Source organism: Larus michahellis, chromosome Z (genome assembly GCF_964199755.1).
Source record: "Larus michahellis chromosome Z, bLarMic1.1, whole genome shotgun sequence".
Classification (NCBI taxonomy): Eukaryota; Metazoa; Chordata; class Aves; order Charadriiformes; family Laridae; genus Larus; species Larus michahellis.
In genome coordinates this window covers 30,829,089-30,850,930 of record NC_133930.1, presented here as the reverse complement: position 1 = coordinate 30,850,930, position 21,842 = coordinate 30,829,089, and the positions used below count along the sequence as shown (strand labels likewise).

Sequence of the window (21,842 nt, the reverse complement as noted above, 5' to 3'; positions counted from 1 at the left end):
TGACAATCATCCAAAATTCAGATTTCATTACAAGATGTTATAAATGTATTTCAGGTGTTCTTAAAAAACCTTATTAATACATAGTCGCAATGCAGTAAGCTGAACTGAAAATACATTCTACTTCTGTAGACAATGCAAAGGTTTTACCTTTGTTAACATTTCATAGTGTTTTTGTTGAATAATGGGACCTCATGCTTTCAGAACGGGATCTCTAAACCAAACTTCCCAAAACCGTCTGTGCTCACAAAGTCAGCACACGACAGGTAAAGGGTAGCAGTTTCTGTGTTTCTGATCATAATAAATGAAGATTTTATTGGGTAGCCAAGCACTTCCCTTTCTAGCTAACCACAGTTGATACAATATGGGTGCAATATTGTGTAATTTTTCTGTCATTTCAAAAGCTCATTTCCGAAGTTCAGCAAAACTTTTCAAAAGTGAGATTTTCAGATACAACAGACATGGCTGCGAGTCATTTACAAAGATTACTATTATACTGACTGTATTTACATGATTTTTCCATTTTTTTTCATTATCACCATACTAACCAGTTCTCAAGACGCCAAGACCAATACTACCGCAATGTGAATATGTATTGGTTGTCCAGCTGGTGCAACAGGTTGTTTTGTTTAGGTTTCCCCCCCCTGCCCCCGCCTTTACCCAGAACCAATGGCAAACTCTAATGACAGCTGTACGAAATTAGTACAAAAAGATAATTTCTACTTACTCTCCTCTCCACATACGCAGACTCCATAATTTAACACCAAATGTTTGTAAGAAAGCTGGCTCATCATACTTGCCGCCTCAAAGAAAGACTTTGAAGAAAGGGAGAGAGAGATCGAGAGAGAATAAATATCAGTGAAAACAAACCCCCAAAAGATTACATGATTTCTAATAAATTTATTAACATATATACATTTTTTAAAACATTTAAACTTTCTTCTCATTGCAAATATCCTATGTAACATATTTTATATTGTTTGTGGTTGATTGAAGTTTTTCTTGGTTTTGTGGGTTTTTTTGTTTGTTTGGTTTTGGGGTGGGTTTTTTTGGTTTTTTTTTTTTGTTTGTTTGTTTGTTTGTGGTTTTTTTGTTTTTTTTTTTAAATAACTGGTAATTCACATTTCAGAGAGGTCAGCAATCTCTTTTTCTGCAGGCAGGTCTGTCTCCGCATTTTAAAAAGAATCTTTTCTTCTGTGTCAGTTAACTAAGTAAACCACAGACAAACTCATGACACAGTGAATACTCAGTTTCCAATTTATTCTTTCATAATGCACTATTCAGTTTCCAATTTATTTCTTGATAGCACATTATTAAGTTAAAAGACAAGAAGTATTATATCACTCATCCACTACTGCGAGACCTTACCTAACCTTCTCAGGAAGGTTTCAGATGCTTTTACTTCTTTAGTCATTTTTTTATTCTTTTCAGTGGCATCTCCAACTACACTTGCTTGTGTACTGATTATTCACCCAACAAAAAAAGGTCAAAGTTAGCACATTTTCCTTCAGGCGACTACACCTCTGTACTCTTAGTCCTTTTAACAACTGATTTTCACCTAACTTTAGAATGTAGAGTATATTACCCAGCTTATTAAAATTAAAATATAGGTTATAGTTTCTTTATTGTTTTCAACTGTCGAAATTGTATGCCTACATTGCTTATGAATAGTAACTATCTGAAATGTCTCTTCCGTTTTTGCTTACGTTTTCATATAAATTTGTCTTAAGTAACCGAAAAGGTTGGTAAACAATGAATAGTTCCTTTGGCTTGCTGTAAATACAGCTAGATTAATTAGGAATTTGATACAATTATATAATCAAAATGAACAACAAACAGCCATATAAAGTTACATTAATATATTAAGCACTATCACATCTTGTTAAAGTCTTCAAAATTAAATTCTCCCATTCACAATCTTGGGCTCTATTACATTACCAGTGTATTGGTTTCTGCACAAAGGCATTTCAGGCTACCTCACAGCTTCACTCGAGCAGTGAAAAGTGTAAGTGAATACAAATGATTCTACATATGGCAAGTGTTTCTCATACACAGATACTTCGGATTTTTAAAGGCTTGATGCAAAACATTGATTTTACTGGAGAATCAGTATGACTACAAAACATTGAAGATAGTCTACCAAAAGAAAGCAATTTTCCGTAAATGTTGGTGCCTCATCTGTACATAATGAATTTACTGGTAAAAGCAATTCTGTGGCCATTCCACCTCTCCTGTGGTAGTTGCATCGTACAAAGAAACTGTTCTCTCGCAATCAGCGGGTAGCTCTGAATTCTCTGGCAGATGGTGGGGAGAGGGGAAATAAATTACATAAGCGTACTTCCCAAAGCCAGTCTCAAAATCCATCCTCGCAGCATCACAAGGCCAAGAATGAGCTTGGTTCAACATACAACCCTCTACCATATAAAAAGTATTCATTTACTGTAAGAAAAAGTAATGCTCAGCATAGCATGGACAAACGTTATACAGTAGTCAACAACCACACCTACCTCCGAGTAGTTTCTATGCACTTTATCCAGCACCTTTAAAAGAACTTCAGTTTGATGGAGCTGGCCATAGTCTCCCACTTCTTTCCTTACACCTTTGAAAATCTTAGTAAATGTGCCCTGTCCAAGACTCTCCTCCTAAAAGAGATTAACAATACAGACGGGAAAAAATCAGAAATCTCTGCCTGTTTTGCAAAAGATCTCTACAACAACTACTCTAAATAGTACATACGCAAATCTTTATAGTTAGCACACCTCTATAATGAGACTGAGGGCACAAGGAAGCAACTATATCATAAACAGCTTAATTATTTGTTCATTTTTGACTGACTCCTCAAGGATCTCAGAAAATATTTTCTGCAAGAACGAGAGAGGAAGGAATTGCTGTTATTAAGAAGTATTTAGACATCCCTAGATGTGAAGAAAACAACTGCTATTATAGTCAAAAGGACACTTCTTATTTAAAAAAAAACCCCGAATTATTTGTATTAATGACAATTTAAAAAAAAATTCTTTTCTCTCACAGCTCTAAGTAAAGATCACAGCAAAATCTCCTAGCTCAGAAACAGCTCTTTTGAACACATACTGAGTTTTTTAAAGCTTAGTGTGTATTACAGCAATCATCTGCATGGAAGAAGCAACTAACGGACTTACGAATATCAAGTCCTCATTCCGGATTTTGTGAAAGACCATCTGGTTGACATTATTGTGCCTCTGTAGCGTAGGTGATGAAGGTACATCAGAAACACTATTGCTTCTGAAGACTAGGAGATTTGATTTATCTAGGAGAGGAAAGAAGGTGGAGAAAAGAAAAACAAAGTAAATTTGTAAAATATAAAACTAAAAAAATATGAAACTAAAAAAATTCAGAATGATATAATTATATATAATTAATGAGAAGCTGTTAATCCAACAAATAGAAGGTATCACACTGACATAAGTTTATTCAAAAAGCCACACCGTATTTCATTAAACAAATTCAAAGTCTAATTTTTTCTAATCAGCAAGAACACTTAGGTTCACTCAGCTAATTTAAGCTTCTTAATCACTCCTACTTTTGACAAATACTCTGAAAATATTCCTGCCTTTTTTCACATTTTAAATTCTGCAGTATTTGTAATAACAATCATGAATGGAAAAAGGGAATGTAAGTCTCCTCCTTCTTTTATATTACAAAGTTATACCATTAAAGACGTCCGTACCTTTCTGATGCCTCTTTAAAGCTTTTACATATTTTTGCTTTGGCAGCACTTTAGTGATCCTCACTGCCTTATGTTTAACAGAGTAATCATTCCTTGAGTGAGTCTGAAAAAGCGCTCTTCACAAAGTAGGGCAGGTCTGTTAGTAAAACTAAAACTGAGGCACGTATTTGTGGGTATATGTGTGCATGCACGTGCAATTATATTTATTTAATAATTTATAATTCTGACGCACACAAATTTCTGGTTTTGATGGAAATAAGGCTAAAAAGTTATTCTCTGAAATGTGCACATATCATTGTTAAATCTCTTCTAAGCTTTTGAATCCATTGGCTAATTTCAATCAAATTTAAGAGAGGTAAAAGTGATATCAAATAGTCTGTTCTTTTAAGTTTTTGTTTAAATAGGGACTTGGATAGAGACAAAGGCTAACTAATATTAACTGTAAGTAGTACTACTTACAATAGACAAAACGGGCAAACATTATCAGAATTCATAAAGGACAAAGATATTATGAATAAAAAAGCTAGGTAAAAACCTTTAATGTAAATTCAAGAAAAATCCACTCAAGCAGAAGGTCTGCTCTGTGTGTATTTTTCAGTGCTAAAAAGAAGTTGAACGCACACTGCAGCCTCAGCATAATTCAGCTAATATATCAACAATGAAAGAAATTCACTGGCATTGTTGGAGCCATTGCTTATGGAACTATTCTTAGTGAGAAAGGATACATTTAGTAGCTCCTTCCTTCTCAAGACATGAAAAGACTTGATTGAAAAAGAAACACTGCTGCACACAACCCACTGCAATTAAGAAACCAGTTTTGCTTCTAATCATGAAACTGGCTACCATGATTCTTTCTGGAAGACCATCTTATACTAAAGTAAAATTTGGTAGGCACTAGGATTGAAAACTATGACTAACAAGGTGAACAAATAGGTCAATGAAATTTAAAAAAATCCACACAAACATAAGTATCTATGCACCTGAGTGTTATTCAACGTTAACTTATTTTTAAATCTTTAATCTAAAAGTTGGAAACCCTTCTGTTTAGAAATAATCTTTCTCTTACCTTTTGGTTTTGGAGGACAGCATTTGATGAACTGGAAAATTATGCTGTCAGAACGGACAGTTTCTGTCTGGTAACAGGTCAACAGATCCTTAAGATTACCAAAACTTCTCTTGGTTCCACTAAGATTATATTCTCCATTCTCATTCTTTGTAATTAAGCAGTGCTTATAATCAGTGGTATTGTCACGCTGCAAAGATTTTTTCCGTTAAAAATAAAATTGATCAATATTTAGCACTTGAAAGCTTATTTAAAAGTATAGCACTCTAATAATTAAAGAAGGAATGCTTCAGCAAAATATTACCATAATTTGTTATTTTGTTCTCACTATGTAATATTGATTCTGAGAAAACATGATTCTACTCCCATCACTGGAATTAACATGTTGATGCTAAGAAAAACAAACGTTACGAAAACTGAAAAGATGGAGCTGAGAAAACAGATAATGGATCCTAGGAAAAATCCTTCAGAGCTAGTAATGAAAGCTTCTTCACCTTTAAATAGGGTAACATCAAAACAAAATTTTATTGGAAGCAATAGACCAAATGCTCATGCTCCGTGTTGTTTTGGCAAGCATTTGGAGATCTCAGCTGTATTTCTATTTTTCCGTTGTCTACAGTACAGTTCTAAGCAATTAGTTCCTAGCACAGATTTTCAATATGCACTGAATTATTTTTACAATGAGTCTTGAAAAGATCCCATTAAATATTTTTAAACAAGAGGAGCTCTCAATAGTGCTTTCATGGTCCTTCACGTCAACACTGCAGAAAATGTTCCAACAAATTCTGAATCTCAAAAGCCTTCTATTGGCTTGCCCAGAAAGATTCAGAACAAGAGAAAAAAAATATTGACTAGGTCAGTTAGTAGCAGGCTTAACTCACAAGCCTGATTCTGACTTTGACTCTCTAAGCTTGCTTGGGGACTGATCTCTTAGTCTAAAAAATTCCATGTCTCACACGCTTCACTGACTGGACACAACATTTTTGTGAAACAGACCTTAAAATGGCTGTTTACTTCTCCTTCAACATTATTTTGTCATTTTCAGAGATGTACTCATATCTGTGACAGTATTTTGCGAACATGCTAGCTTGCTGCAAACCAGCAGGAAACCCCATGTATCACCTTCCCTAGTTAAAAACCAAAAGGTAGTTCTGTTAATTTAATTAAAGAGAAGCCCATCCTTGGAACAAAATCATGCAATTATGTAAAAGCAATATTAAAGTACAGTATTATCACTAACTACAGTCTCACAGAGGAGAGGAACATATGGTTCTTTAGCTGCATGAGAACCACCGACATTACAGGGATGGTTCCCATTCTAGCTAACACCAGATATCCAGCAGATCATCTGCGCTGATGTAACAGCTGCCAATTAATCTGACTGGCCCAGCACTGGGCATGGGGACAGGACACGAACCCAGAAGAACCTGTGAAGGAGAGACACTCTCAGATCACCTAGGGCTGTATACTCAGTCAAAGCAAGCCCTATTCAGGAGGTGCAAGGACCGGGGTGGGCAGAAATCCCAGGGAAAAAAATCCAACTAAAAAAACCCAAACCTTAAAAAAAGAAAAAAAAAACCACAAAATGCTCCACCACCCAAACATTTACTACAGTCCCAAGGGCCATGTCACCACCCTCTGAACTCTAAGGCTCTCTTCCCTCTACGTGTGTTGTTTTCCTAGGCATATGGATGTCATTAGTCATTCTTTACCTTACAAATATTTTGATGTTTCTCACTAGACCCTGAAAGTTGGCCAATCTGACAGAAGCAGCTATAGAATATACACAGAAGACAATCATTCTGAAGAGAAAATCCAGAATCATTTACTGAACATCCCAGGATCATTATTATCATGAAATAAAGATTATACAGGTACTATCTAAGGCAGAATACAAACCTCTATAGCAAAGGTGAGGAAGTATTTTTTAAAATCTTTAGGACTGCAACGAAGAACGTAGAAACCAGTCTGATTACCCGCTTTCTTCAGTTTACTGATAGCAAAGTCCATGCTATAGTAAAAAGAAAATGTTTAACATTGCATAATTTCAAAATCCAAGAATAGCAGATATCTAACACAACAACAATTCAAACTTCCAAGTTTTACAGCTTCCTTTTATTTTGTCCCTTTATTTTCCAATATTCATGCTGGCTGCTTACGTAGAGAGCAGTATATTAGAAATTCTTAATACCAAAACCAGCACAATTATTTATTAGATGACAAATCCTACAGCCTAAAAAAGTACATTCCCCTAGGCTTATGATATGACTTTCAACACCCATTATGGAAGAAGCTGTAATAACACTGACTAATAAATAAGGAAAATATTTGTGTGGGGCAAGAAGGTGGGTTTAACTTGGAAAAGGGCTAACAAGAAAGAGGAGCTGAAAACAAACAAAACATTGTTTGTTACTACAAGAGCCGATTTCCCCTTTAGCAAGCCTTGCTAACTGACTATTTCTGTCCAACTCAGGGAATGAGGAATAGAATAGAATGGCTTGAAAATGCCTAGACTCATTGCACATTCTTCTAAATAGCCCTAAATAAAGGCCAGGGTATAGCATTAGTCATTAGTGCAACAAATGTGATTAGAACTATATAGATCTCCATCCCACTCCTCCTTCATCTCTTCTGAAGGTTATAGCCCCTATCCTCTTCCTGTCATTGGGAAATTTACAGAACTACTCTTTATTAGCTGAGTAAACAGTGGTAGTTTCGTGCAACATATCTTGTCTGTAACAGCTTTCAAGCTTTCCATAGCTAGAGCAAATATCCATTTTATTCTGCCTAACAAAACATTTCTAAGTTCCCATGTGTGCGTCGGCAAACAATACTACATGAACTATTAAAAAAAAAGTTTAAAAATTCAATGGAGGTACTAAAGTCTTCCTTTAATAAAAAACAAAAACAAACCACAACAAAGAATGCAAACAAGGAGACAACATTCCTTAAAAACAGACAAAACCTCCAATTTCTATGGCTAGCAGTTTACTGCAATCCTTGTACAAATATTGAGGAGAGTGTTTCCTGAATTTGCCTTTTTCCCCATGGCAACTCAGATAATATAACTGATAGAGGCTGCAGTGAAAACATGAGATCCTCTGTCTATGACACTGTATGTTGCTGCCATGATAGTAACTATAATTCTGTAAAATCAGCACCATGACTTTGCTGCCTGTTTCACTTGCAGAAAAAAAAAGAATTCTAAGGGAAGAAAATTAAAACCAGAATCTTTCCATTTATTTTTTATAGTACGTCAAAAAGTGAAAAATAAGAGGAGAACTGTAAAGCATTTTATGTTACATAAATAAAGTAAATACACATTTCAAGATGTCCATTATGGTTCACAGTCAACTAAAGTCTTTCAAAAATAGTATCACCTTGTTAAATTGCTAAAAAATCGCTTACAAAATTGGTCCATGGCAGTTGCTTTGGATATTTTCAAGGACTGACGGTGGTGCTACTTCTTTACAGAGGTAATGGTGGGCATCCGCAGTTAATCTGTAATATCCATCAATTAATGACACAAAGGAGAGAGCTTCTCTTAATGACTGAAATTCAGCCTCCTGTTAAATTGCCAGGGGAGGATAAGGTGGGGGGGGAAGGGGAAGGGAGAGAGGGAGAGGGGGAGATAGAAAGAGAGAGAATTTAATTTTTCAATAGGCAACATAAAATTTCTGGGTATGGTAATGGTATAACAGATATAAATACATGCATACATTAAAAATATCCCAACTGTTTTCAACTACCATTTGTATAGTTCTACCTTCCTGGTGCCACCCAAAACTTCTTAGCAATCTCCAATGTTCAAAGTTAAACCCAACCCAAACCAATCTGCCACAGAAAAACCTCCTTACTTTAAATATATGAAACAGCAGAGGAATGCCTGACAAGAGGGAACATCTGAAAGGGAAAAACTGAGTAGAGGCAACTTAGCATGGCAGACACCTACTGCACTAGCTACACAGTGGGTTGGGTTTTTTTCATAAAGGAAAGCCTTCACTTATCAAAGATTTATGGAGCTGCCTTCAAGTAGCAAAGAAAAATCTCTAGAAACGTACGTGCCTGAAAATTTAAATAGTAGTCAGCAAAAAATAGCATCCTGAGCTGGATCATAGATACAAGCTGACCTTTATCTACTATAAGCAGAGGTGCAACTGATGGAAGTGGGAAGAAGAATAATGCGGTCAAATGAAACGGGGTGTGGAAAAGGTCTATGCAGAATATGCTTAATAGGTAAGAGCAGGGCAAAATTAAATCCATCTGTAACAACATATTTATTACTGCCAATACAGGAAAATAGAGTCTATTTTTATACAATTATCTAAATATTCTTATCATTTTGACAGCTGTACCACAGCATTAAAGACTGTCTTTACTTCAACAGAGAAGTGTTACTCTACCATCTACAGAGCCACAATAGATTTCATTCAGTCACACAGCCCAAGAGAACAGGCTTTACTATGTGCTGCACAAGCTTGCCCGTGACACTGGGGACACACTTAGTGGCTGAACACAATTCCTTCGTGAGTTCTTTGCTAGACAGCAATAAAAAAAGCTGGTGCTTTTGATCACACGCCAAGAACTTGTTTGGAAGTCTTCAAATTCTTTTAAAAAAGAGGACCTAGAAACAACTATCTTTCCAGTTGTTTCAACATGATTAGAAAACCCACACAAACAACAGACCTAGAAATCCAGTGATTTTAATCAATCCATATATCCTAAAATTGTGTAAAGTGCATTTCTACAGTGACTTCTACCAGCAGTGTAACAGGTTAAACTAAATCACAAATTCTACTTTTCACATCAGCTAATTCTGGGGTGTAAAGTGTCCACACAAAAATCATAAGCAAAACAGCAGCTATTGCACTTTTTCCAACTCTGCCTTACTCTTCAGTAGCTTTTTTAGACAAGCTCTTAGAAAGTCACTTTTACCCTCAGAAGCATATGCAGTTAAGTACCTAACTACTGCTATTGAGAATTTTTAAAGAGAATTTCCATGGCTCAAGATTAAGGAAGTCTCCTCCACCAATCTGAAATATTATTATGCTCTCAGTATCACAGATGCACATCACAGACATTCCAGCTACTCTTATGTTTCAACGAAATATCGTAGTAGGAGTCTGTTACAGATCGTAGTAGGATATCGTAGTAGGAGTCTGTTATAGACCGCCCAATCAGGATGAGGAGGCAGATGAAATATTCTATAAATGGCTGGGAGAAGTCTCAAGATCGCGAGCTCTTGTCCTCGTAGGGGACTTCAATTTGCCGGACATCTGCTGGGAATACAATACAGCAAGGAGGGAACAGTCTAGAAGGTTCCTGGAATGTGCTGGGGATAACTTCCTGACACAGCTAGTGAGAGAGCCAACTAGGGAAGGTGCCCTGCTGGATCTGTTGTTTGTAAACAGGGAAGGTCTTGTGGGGGATGTGAAGATTGGAGGCTGTCTTGGGAACAGTGACCATGAAATGATAGAGTTTTTGATTCTGCGAGAAGCAAGGAGAGGGGTCAGCAGAACTGCTACCTTGGACTTCCAGAGGGCGGACTTTGGGCTTTTCAGGAGCCTGGTTGACAAAGTCCCCTGGGTGGCAGTCTGCCAGGGCAAAGGAGCCCAGGAAGCCTGGATGATTTTCAAGAAGGAAGTCTTAAAGGCGCAGGAGCAGGCTGTCCCCATGTGCCAGAAGACAAGCTGTCAGGGAAAAAGACCGGCCTGGCTAAACAGGGAGCTAGTGTTGCAACTTAGGGAAAAAAAGAGGATCTATGGCCTCTGGAAGGAAGGGCAGGCCACTCAAGAGGGCTACAAAGAGGTAGTGAAGCTATGTAGGGAAAAAATCAGGAGGGCCAAAGCCCAGCTAGAACTAAACCTGGCTTCTGGTGTCAAGGACAACAAAAAAAGTTTCTATAAATATATTAGCAATAAGAAGAGGACTAAGGATTATCTCTGTCCTCTAGTAGATGGGGCTGGCAACATAGTGACCAAGGATGAGGAAAAGGCTGAGGTACTTAATGAAGTCTTTGCCTCAGTCTTCAGCAGTAGGACCAGTTGTTCCCTGAGCACCCAGCCCCCTGAGCTAGAAGACAGGGATGGGGAGCAGAATGAAGCCCCTGTAATCCAAAGGGAAACGGTGAGGGACCTGCTTCAGCACCTGGAGGTGCACAAATCCATGGGGCCGGATGGGATCCACCCAAGGGTATTGAAAGAGCTGGCGGAAGTGCTCGCCAGGCCACTTTGCATCATTTAAGAGCAGTCCTGGACAACCGGGGAGGTCCCAGCTGACTGGAGGTTAGCAAATGTGACACCCATCCACAAGAAGGGCCGGAAGGAGGATCCGGGGAACTACAGGCCAGTCAGTCTGACCTCGGTGCCTGGGAAGGTCATGGAACAGATCCTCCTCAGTGCCATTACACGGCACATGCAGGAGAACAGGGTGATCAGGCCCAGTCAGCATGGGTTTGTGAAGGGCAGGTCATGCCTATCAAACCTAATATCCTTCTATGATAAGGTGACCCACTTAGTGGATGAGGGAAAAGCTGTGGATGTTATCTACTTGCATTTTTGCAAAGCTTTTGACACTGTTTCCCACAGCATTCTCCTGGAGAAACTGGCTGCTCATGGCCTGGACAGGTGTACTCTTTGCTGGGTAAAAAACTGGCTGGATGGCCGTGCCCAGAGAGTGGTGGTAAAGGGAGTTAAATCCAGTTGGTGTCCGGTCACAAGTGGGTTCCCCCAGGGCTCGGTGCTGGGGCCGGTTCTCTTTAATATCTTTATCAATGATCTGGATGAAGGGATCGAATGCACCCCCAGTAAGTTCGCAGATGACACTAAACTGGGCGGGCGTGTCGATCTGCTTGAGGGTAGGTTGGCTCTGCAGAGGGATCTGGACAGGCTGGACCGATGGGCTGAGACCAATGGTATGAGGTTCAACAAGGCCAAGTGACGGATCCTGCACTTGGGTCACAACAACCCCATGCGGCGCTACAGGATTGGGGCAGAGCGGCTCGAAAGCAGCCCGGCAGAAAAGGACCTGGGGGTGTTGGTTGACAGCCGGCTGAATACGAGCCAGCAGTGTGCCCAGGTGGCCAAGAAGGCCAACAGCATCCTAGCCTGTATCAGGAATAGTGTGGTGAGCCGGACTAGGGAAGTGATCATCCCCCTGTACTCGGCACTGGTGAGGCCCCACCTCGAGTACTGCGTTCAGTTTTGGGCCCCTCGCTACAAGAGGGACATTGAGGTGTTGGAGCGTGTCCAGAGAAGGGCTACAAAGCTGGTGAGGGGTCAAACCTTATGAAGAACGACTGAGGGAGCTGGGGTTGTTTAGCCTGGAGAAGAGGAGGCTGAGGGGAGACCTTATCGCCCTCTACAACTACCTGAAAGGAGGTTGTAGAGAGATGGGGGCTGACCTCTTCTCCCTGGTGACAAGTGATAGGACGAGAGGAAACGGGTTCAAGTGATGTCAGGGGAGGTTTAGATTGGATATTAGGAAACATTTTTTCACTGAAAGGGTTATTAAACATTGGAATAGGCTGCCCAGGGAGGTGGTGGATTCACCATTCCTGGAGGTGTTTAAAAAAGGGTAGATGGGGCACTTAGGGACATGGTTTAGAAGTGTCTTTTGTCAGGGTAGGTTAAAGGTTGGACTTGATGATCTTAAAGGTCCCTTCCAACCTCAGCAATTCTATGATTCTATGATTCTATGAAAAGCCTTGAAAAAATTTCAAATTCTTAACAGGTCATTAATTCTGAGCCATCAATGCAGAAAATGAATGTGAATTGCAATTCTACTATAAATGAGTGTGCTTATTGAAATATTTTTGGAATTTTTAAAAATTATTTTTACAGCAAATAAGTATGTAAACTGTACGCACCTTTTTTGTACACAGAAAAGAAAGCTCTCCAGTCACAGAAATGCCTGTGATCAGGAGCCCCTAAAGGCCCAAAGATCAGTCACAGAGATAAAGGAAGAAACTTCTATTGGGTTTGCGTGGAAAGGTTTTGTTAGTGGGGGAAACTACTGGTGTGCCTTCTGTGAGAAGTTGCCAGAAGTTTCCCCCATGTCCAATAGAGACAGTGCCAGCTGGCTCCAAGATGGACCTACTGCTGGCCAGGGCTGAGCCCATCAGCAACAGTGGGAGCACCTCTGGAGTAACATATTTAAGAAGGGGAAAAAGTTGTGTGCAAAAGCAGCTGGAGAAGGGGACTAAAACTATGTGAGGGCAATAACTCTGCAGGCACCAGGGTCAGTGAAGAAGGAAGGGGAGGAGGTGCTCCAGGTGCCGGAGCAGAGATTCCCCTGCAGCCTGTGGTGAAGACCATGGTGAGGCAGGCTCTGCAGCCCATGGAAGTTAATGGTGGAGCAGATATCCACCTGTAGCCCATGGAGGACCCCATGCCAGAGCAGGTGGATGCCCAAAGGAGGCTGTGACCAAATGGAGAGTCTCTGCTGGAGCAGGCTCCTGGCAGGATCTCTGACTCACTGGAGAGAGGAGCCCAGGTTGTGGCAGGGGAAGAGTATGAGGAGGAAGGAGCAGCAGAGACATGTGATGAACAGACTGCAACCCCCATTCCCTGTCCCCCTGCGCTGCTGGTAGGAGGGGAGGTAAAGAAATTAGGAGTGAAGCTGAGCCCAGAAAGAAGGGAGGGGTGGGGGAAGGGTGTTTTTAAGATTTGATTTTACTTCTCATTACCCTATTCTTATTTGATTGGCAATAAATTAAATTAATTTCCCCAAGTCGAGTCTGTTTTGCCCATGACGTTAGTTGATGACTGGTCTCTCCTTGTCCTTGTCTCAATCCATGAGCATTTTGTCATATTCTCCTCCCCCTGTCTGGCTGAGAAGCGGATGATAGAGTGGCTTGGTGGACACCTGGTGTCCAGCCAAGGTCAACCCACCACACAACAGCGTGACAGTTATACCTGCTGGAAAGCCTGACTCAAGTACAATGCTGGAGTTCAAACTGAAACAACTTTTAACATTCATGTATAATACTTTCCTAAGATCTTCTTCAAAGAATTTTAAACTGTAAAAGCAATGACATAAATTTTGTCCCAATACTCATTTTCTGGGTATCATCATTCCTTTGAAGCATTTTGAAGTCTTTTTCAACGTGTTGGTCGTTGGCAGACAGCTTACCATGACAACATGGAAACAGTATGCTCGATAGCTAAAAGCACAGACTCAAGTTTAAGACTCCAATTAAAAAAAAAGAACCAATCTACTTATCAGAAATACCCTCAGCTGAAGCATCTATTTCTATTTCAGACTGTGCACAGACCTTTGAATGCAAAAGACCTTTAGATACACCACTTATACTGCTGAAATGCATTTAGTTTTACCTCATGGTTAACTAACATAGTAATTGGTTATACAATACTATAAATACCACAGCAATCGCACAGTCTGCTCAAAGCAACACCTATTTGAAAAAACAGAAAGCAAAGTAAACAGACCAGATTCTTGCTGTCTTGTTTGTGAATGGTGACAATTCTTCTCTCACTGGAGCCTTCTTGGCTTGCTTGTTTAATGCTGACATCAATGATATCAGGAAAATCACAGTATGTTTGTAAATCCTGCAATAAATATCAGTTATATAATAACACAAGTGGCAACAAAAAACCCCACTTGCAGCATTAGAATTCCTACAACTCTGAACTTCTAAGCTAGCAACAAAGAGTATCATAAAACCTTAAATATGCCATTACAAATAAAGAAAGGAGTTTTGTTTATGGGACCATCACTAGGAACACTAATTAAAAAATGCATAAAGAGCCATGAACCATGAATGGAAATATCCATATATGTGTTGGATTTTTTATATTTTTACTGTAGATATTTCTTTGCTCTGTAATATTTTGTGAGGATTAACAATGAACATTTTGATTAATCTTTTGGGGTTTAGTGGGTTTTTTTGGTTGGTGGTTTTTTGGGGTTTTTTTGGGTTGTTTTTTTTGAGGACTTATTATTAGCATCCTGATTAAAGACGTTTAGACGGCCTGTTAACAACCCAAAATGTCATGGCTTCATTCAGAGTGATACAAGCTGCAAAATTTCCTATAAAAGAGATGGATGTAGTATGAATGAAGAAAGGGTCTAAGAGAAGGTTCTCCCCTCAGCCATGGTCATTCAAAGACTATGTAAATTGAAGCACCGATCCTAATTACATGGGAAATTCAAGATACATTTTCCTTTGATGCAAGTTCAGGCAGTTTTTGATACTATGATATTCTGTACCACTTCCTTCAGTCTTTCACAAGTCAAATTACAATGTCATACAAATCATACTTTGTTTTGTTTACAGTTGAACTTCAGATGCTAAGTAACATCCTTAAATAAAGGTAGATTTATCTAAAATTATTCTTCCAAAGCAAATCGATTTTATTCAAGTCAGAATACCCCACTTATATGGCTGCAAGCATATCCCAATACATAAATAGGTATAAATAAGACTCAGTGGCTATCAGCTACAGTAAGTCAGCTCAAATGCACTGAAGTCCCTGAAGATCTGGGACTTCAGTTCAGTAGTTCATCTGGTTGCTGGAAACATTAACTGGCAAAACAAATTTCTTCACAACCACATATGTCATTCCTGCCTTCAAAAAAATAAAAATTTTGTTTCAATTCGGTATCTCAATAAAGATTCATGAGTATAGTTCGCTGAAACAAGAGTTATGATCACATTTACAAGCAGCCTTACTCCTTTACTAAGCTTTCAGCACCAATTTTATAAACAGTTTCTGTACTAGTGAAAATACATTCAGCCTACACCATTTGTCTGTCATTAAGTCGGATAATATTAGTAATTATGAAAAAATAATTTGGCAATCTCTATAGGAAATATGATCAGTTCAAACACTACTCTTACTAAAGGCTTGGTTGCCTGCCCCAAAAGCATAGTATGCATAAATTTTGCTCACCTAAAACTAGAAATTGCAAAATCTGACATTTATGTTAGCTCCTACCATAGCAACTGGACTTACAGACAACTTCGGATAGGCAGAGGGCTGAGACATAACACCTATGACTAACGTAACCCAACCTAACGCCAACTTACAGATATTCTAAGAAAAGCACACTTAAAAAAAATCTGTGTATGTAATTAGATTTTTTTTGTGTGTTAAGTATTACCAAAAAAAAAAGCATTTTTACAAACTATTATAGCACACTGTAAAAATACAAGCTTATGTAATTTGGTCTCGACTGCTGTGTATGATGCATCAAGACTACTAAACTAATGGATGGAATTATGTTGGAAAACATAACACGTGCTGCACTTTGCCTTTAATTTTAACTTGAGAAAATTCCCACACTCTCAATGTATACTGCTATGAGCTTGTAACGGATTCTGACAAATGTGACAAAATCAATAGTCACGCTGGGAAATCACACACAAAAGATACAATACTGATAAATAAAAATGCAATAGCACATGATTAATAGCTCTTTTACTAGCTCTTATTGTAACCATTTAACATCTAATTCCGTAACAAAGAGTACATGGACTCTGCAGTCACAGAAATCACACTTTAAATTTGCTAGCTTATGCACTGGTAGGAGTCTAACTGCAGCAGGAAATAGGAAAAGGTAAATTCCTATTTCCTGGGGTTTTTTGAGTCCTTAAAACCCAGCTTTCACAGCGAATTTGAGAAATTTGTGCATTTTACCTATATGTGAGGCCAGGGTCATTACTTTTTCACATTGATTTTTTTTTACAGTAATGGAAGTCCAACACTGAATTTTTCATTTGTCAAGCACAGAAGTACTACATGTTCAAGTATTGACTTTCTTCTAATACGTCAAACAAAAACTATTTTGAAAATCATGCACTGTTTAAGTCAATACATTTCTGTAAGCCTCAGCCATACAGAAGCTGTATCGTCACTGTGAAGTAAAATTTACTTCCCAAATTTACCTGGGGTAAATCAGAACTTCTAACAAAAGATAATCACTCTGTTACATGAAAAACTGCATAATTATTACAATAATAAAAGAAATTACCTGCTCTGCCAGCGACTCACAGTCCTTAAGTTTCCCTCTTGAGCACTGAATTCCACCATTTCCAGTTATTACAATGGTTGCAAAGCTTTCCTCTCCAGAAGGATCTCCACCAGGTTCTTTTACTTCAAAAACCTCTGAATAGAAGGCAGACTGAAGGGTTTCCAGATTTATAAGATACTTAAGTTTCAAGTTTCTGGCAGTAGCTTTGCATTGGCCAAACTGTTGTATAAATTTGCGGAACCTGTACCTTATTCTTTTTCGCGTCAAAATGTGGTAGTCTTGAATTTTTGCTCGCACACATTTAGGCAAAAACATTTTGTAGCTGTGAATACATAAGCAGCAAAAAAACCTACTAATTTTATCCAGCAAAGATAATTAGTTCTGTGCTAAACAAGTCAACATGAAAATATCTTCTCCTCTAAATGTAATCCTTGTTATCCTACAGTTTAAAGAAAAAGGTATTTTCTTCAATCTGTAGTATATTCTTTCAAATACAGCCCTGTCTCTTCTTCCATTTTTTCCCCTCACTCTGTTTCAACGTATATTACATAATGCATTTTCCATAAATCCAGATATGTCTGTTCTAGTCATTACTGAAGTTTTGAGGTAAGGCAGCAGAAGTTACACAGTTGCTGTGTTTGGTGTATAAGTTGGAAAGAGGATACTGCACAGACAGAGGCAGCTACATGAATAGAGGACGGACTTCCAAGCTAAAAAAATATAGGTGGTAGAATAAATAATAGAATAAATGTGGTTGGTTCTCACTGAAGTCCCTATATCACAGTCCATATTCTGTATCAAGGGGCAAGAGAGTAGTTTGTCACCTGAATGAGCTGGACAATTTGTTGTCTCATGCTGTTTTTTATTCTTCCTGCCAGGTTTTATTAAGAGACAAACATCAAGCATTAAGTACAAAGCAGGAATAGAATTAACTCAGCTGGAGTGGAAACCAATTAGGTTGATAAACAAAACTGAACTGATAAACTTAAGCAACTTTGCCAGAGATCTGCCCGAGATGGTAAAGAGCGTGGAGCACATGACATGACAGAAGAGGCGTAAGGGAGCTTGATTCGTTCAGCCTGGAGAAAAGGCGGCTCAGGTAGGGTGTTCTACTAACTGTCTTCAGCTAACAGATGATTATGGAGAAGAATGAATTAGACTCTTCTCAGACATGCACAGTGAAAGGACAAGAGGAAACAGAGGATAATCAGCATCACAGAGGAGTCTGATTAGATACAGGGAAAAATCTTTCTCAATGAGGGTGATCATACACAGGACAAAACTGACAGAGATACGGTGGAATCACCATCCCTGGGCATTTGCAGAACTTGACTGTACAAGGCCCCGAGTAACTTCATCTAACTTTGAAGTTGGCCCTGATCTGAACAGTTGGTGGGTCTGGTGACTTGCAGAGATTTCTCCCAACTCAAATTATCGCTTACATCCTTTCCCACATGAGTAGTTGCTGCCTTACCTCTCATCAAGAGAACCAAACCCATGTACCCAAAAACACGAATGGCCATCATGACACAAGCTTTCTATTAATTTCTAGTTTACACTATAGGTAAGTTTATGGAATCACTACGCAAGAATAAAACAATGACCAACAGCTGAACATCTCCTACCAGATGCTGATGTGCAAAAATACTATTTTTAGTTATCAGATAGGTGTGACAGTTATGGTAAGTATGGAGTCACCTGACTGAATTGTAAATAGCCAGTGGGGTTTGGTCCTTTTCTTTGGCCACTCTCATCATATCCAGAACAGCCATTCCAAGGCATTCTTCTTGTGTTTCATGAGTAACAGGCATCTGTATCCATCCATCCAAAAAATCATCTCGCCACTGAGAAAGAAGAATGCAAGAAAGCAAATAAAAACTGTAGCACTGCTGCTCATCAATAAAGGTTTTGTGGGATGTTGTTGTTTGGTTTTTTTCTTTGGTTTTTTTGGGTTTGGTTTTTTGGGTCTTTGTTTGTTTCAGGATTTTGTTTGTTTGTTTTTGAAGTCTGCATTCTTCTGAATTAAACCCATTCATCTGCAAAAAGCTGCACATGTTCACAATGGATACCAGTAACCATCATGCTTAGAAACACTGTTTTCAAAATATTTTCATTTCAAATCTCAAAAAGGTCCATATGGGGATGATGTTGGTCTGCATTGCGTCAGCCCAAAATGAAAGTCACACTGGAAGACTTCCACATGGTAGTGGCACAAGAAAGGAGCTACACACTCTCCCTGCTCTCCCCACAACTGCCATTTGAGCTTCATCTCTCCAAATACACAACACGACATGGAATTTAATTTTCATCTTGAGTGGGCTCCAAGCTATCAAAAGAGCCTACACAGTTACCATCAGAAGATGTGAAAGCGAACAAATACTAAGAACCTTTACCAATACGCATTAAAAAATAATCGAGCAAATCATACCTGTGCAAATAGGTAAGACATGACAACATCATCAAGAACAGGGCTTTCTGCACCTCGAATAATGCCATACCGATACGCTCTGCTGGTGCCATTGCAATACCAGTGAGGAAAATAAAACCTGTTAGGAAATATTTAAGAAACATCAACAAACAAATACTTTTGCTTACCAATGCCAGACATTATCGCTTTCCTAGGCATGTAACCAGTGCTGGCTGGTTTCAAGGACCAATATGAAGCCCCATTAGTCAATGGAAGACTTTGCATTCAGTTCTTGGTATCTTGAAGTACTACAACATCTAAGCAGGGTGATAAGATGTACTGGTAAGAATGAGGAGCTCTGCAAAGTTATCCTCACTAATCAGAATACAGTGAATTTTATATTACTGTCTTCCATTTTCCTTTGAGACAGTTCCTAAAAAAACACTCAGGCCACATTATGCAATGTAAAGAAACAAAATCTTTTACACAAGGAAAACTGTGACTGTAGCTTTAGGTGTCCACATTCAAAAATCAGGTTCCATCATTAAAATGATCCCATTGCAGACACCTGTCTCACTGCATAGGATAATTACTCTACGTTTCAGACCTGCCACTGATTTCAAACAGGCAGACGTAAAGGAGATGAGATGTATCATTATTAAGAAAAATATTATTTTTACTTCTTGTGGGTTTTTTTGTTGTTTGTTTCTTGAATCTGGTGTGGCAAACATATAGTATATAAACTATAGTATATATAGTATTGTATATAGTATATAAACTGATAAATTATGTTATTCAAACCTACTCCAATAATTCTGATTCTTTTATCTATCTCTTATCCAGATATCACCAACAATCTGTCCATTACTTCTTAGAGAAACTATGGATCAACTAAGTATCTTATTGGTTGTCTTTTCTCACATAGTTTTGTTTTACCATGGAAAGTGCATAACTTTTTATTTAGATTACCTTATTCGGTAAATTAGGATGAGTCTGGTTGCTTCATCTACATGGAAGATGTGATTTGGGGGATACCACATTCTCTCTGCTTCACTCATGAGTGCAAACATGTTATGATACACTGGCATGATACCTAAACAAAGAACAGAGAAGCAAATACGTATAGGGAGTTGTTTTCAAAAAGAATCAATCTTATTTAAAAAAAAAGTATTGTGCGTTAAAAGTAGCGGATTGGCACATATTCTCCAGCTATTCATTGCACTGGTCCATCACTGTCAACAGCGTTGCAATCATAACTTGCAGACTGTTTTTGCCGGTTTATTCTCTCATTCTTCCTTTATGTTCTCTGACTGCAAAACGTGTTCACCTGTTATCCTATACTTCACTGCTAGATTACAAGATTTTCCCCATATGGCATTTAATACAACGGCTTCTTAGGCCTCTCAGTTTAGTAACAGCTAACAACAGTACATTACACCTTTCTTTACCTTTTCCAAAAACAGATCTAGGCATTGATTTTCAGATTTTAGACCAATGAAAAATAAGAAGTAAAGCAATACTAAGAAAGTCATCATGACTAGGACAACCACCTGACATTTATATTTTAGAAGCTCAGTTGAGAACAAAACCAAACATTTGTTGTTAATTAAACAATACTGAAAAATATTTTTTCCCCTCAGCAATTCAGGATTGTTTTAATAAGAATTGACAAGCAATCCTACTTAATCAGAAACAATGGAAACCATTTGAGCATCGACTCTTCAGTAGCACCAGAATTTTAAGTTAAAGTACAGCCTAACATAAGACAGATGCCACAGCATCGTACTATGCTGCAGTGTAATGCATCCATGTGATGCCAGTGCTACAATTTGGAAAACAAGCTGAATGTCTGAGAACTGACAGCACACACTGACAAACGTATTTTGAAGACAAGAAGGGATACAGGTCTAGAGGTCAGAGATTAGGATGAAAATTACAGTGTGAAAGTCACAGTAGGACATAATGAAAGAAAATTATGTTTACATCAAAGCAAGACACTTTGGGGGAAGAAAGCAAAAAATATTGTAAAAATAACAGTTAAAGACAACAAAAGTAACTTAAAATGATGTTAAAGAGACAAAAGAATTCTGGGAAAAGGCAAAGTACCCACAACCCTGCCCAAAGAATGAATTCATGAATTCAATGAATTTCGAATGAAATCATTGAAATTCACACAAGAAACCAGGAGGAAGAAAAAAAATAAATCCCTTATTTCTTTCTGTTCAGAACAACATCTAGGTAACTACTGAAGGGGACAGACCCGAATTCCTTTCATCACATCTAACGTGCATGTAAAGCAATCAGAAACAAGTAATCAACTCCATATATAAAACTGCATAAGCTTGTGGAATAAAATGTAATTCGGTCTTAAACAACAAGTACCTTAAATTAATTACAAAATGGGGTTTGTCTCTGTAGGGAGGCAGTACGAAGGGAAAGAACAAGAGGTCTATTGTGCAGAAGTCACATGAAACTGCTGAAATCTACAGGCTAATCTGACACTTGTTTAAACTACGGCTTGCCAAAATATAGCAGAACTACAGGTCCTAACACATGGTTTTCTATGAAAAGGAGTCATAGACTTACAGGAAACTACAGAAACGGAAAACATTATGCAAAGTAACCAGAGAGAAACCAAAACTAAACAAAAACCCCAAAAGAATAACCCTGAAGGG

The 21,842-nt window shown here is 38.3% G+C and overlaps 1 protein-coding gene across 4 annotated transcripts in view; it reads right to left on the bottom strand.

Moving 5' to 3' along the window:
- The window catches only part of JAK2 (Janus kinase 2), a 99,142-nt gene that overhangs the window by 22,737 nt on the left and 54,563 nt on the right, over positions 1-21,842 (bottom strand). For 3 of the 4 annotated variants that reach the window (XM_074570822.1, XM_074570821.1, XM_074570823.1), the window contains exons 5-15: positions 20,137-20,260; positions 19,189-19,306; positions 18,459-18,604; positions 16,761-17,082; positions 14,216-14,335; positions 8,175-8,332; positions 6,666-6,777; positions 4,770-4,956; positions 3,156-3,283; positions 2,505-2,639; positions 725-812 (exon numbers count right to left, since the gene is read on the bottom strand). In XM_074570822.1, coding sequence (XP_074426923.1) covers positions 725-812; positions 2,505-2,639; positions 3,156-3,283; positions 4,770-4,956; positions 6,666-6,777; positions 8,175-8,332; positions 14,216-14,335; positions 16,761-17,082; positions 18,459-18,604; positions 19,189-19,306; positions 20,137-20,260 — 1,638 coding nt within the window. Of the gene's footprint in view, positions 1-724; positions 813-2,504; positions 2,640-3,155; positions 3,284-4,769; positions 4,957-6,665; positions 6,778-8,174; positions 8,333-14,215; positions 14,336-16,760; positions 17,083-18,458; positions 18,605-19,188; positions 19,307-20,136; positions 20,261-21,842 lie in introns of those variants that run through there. The other variant, XM_074570824.1, reaches the window with a different exon arrangement.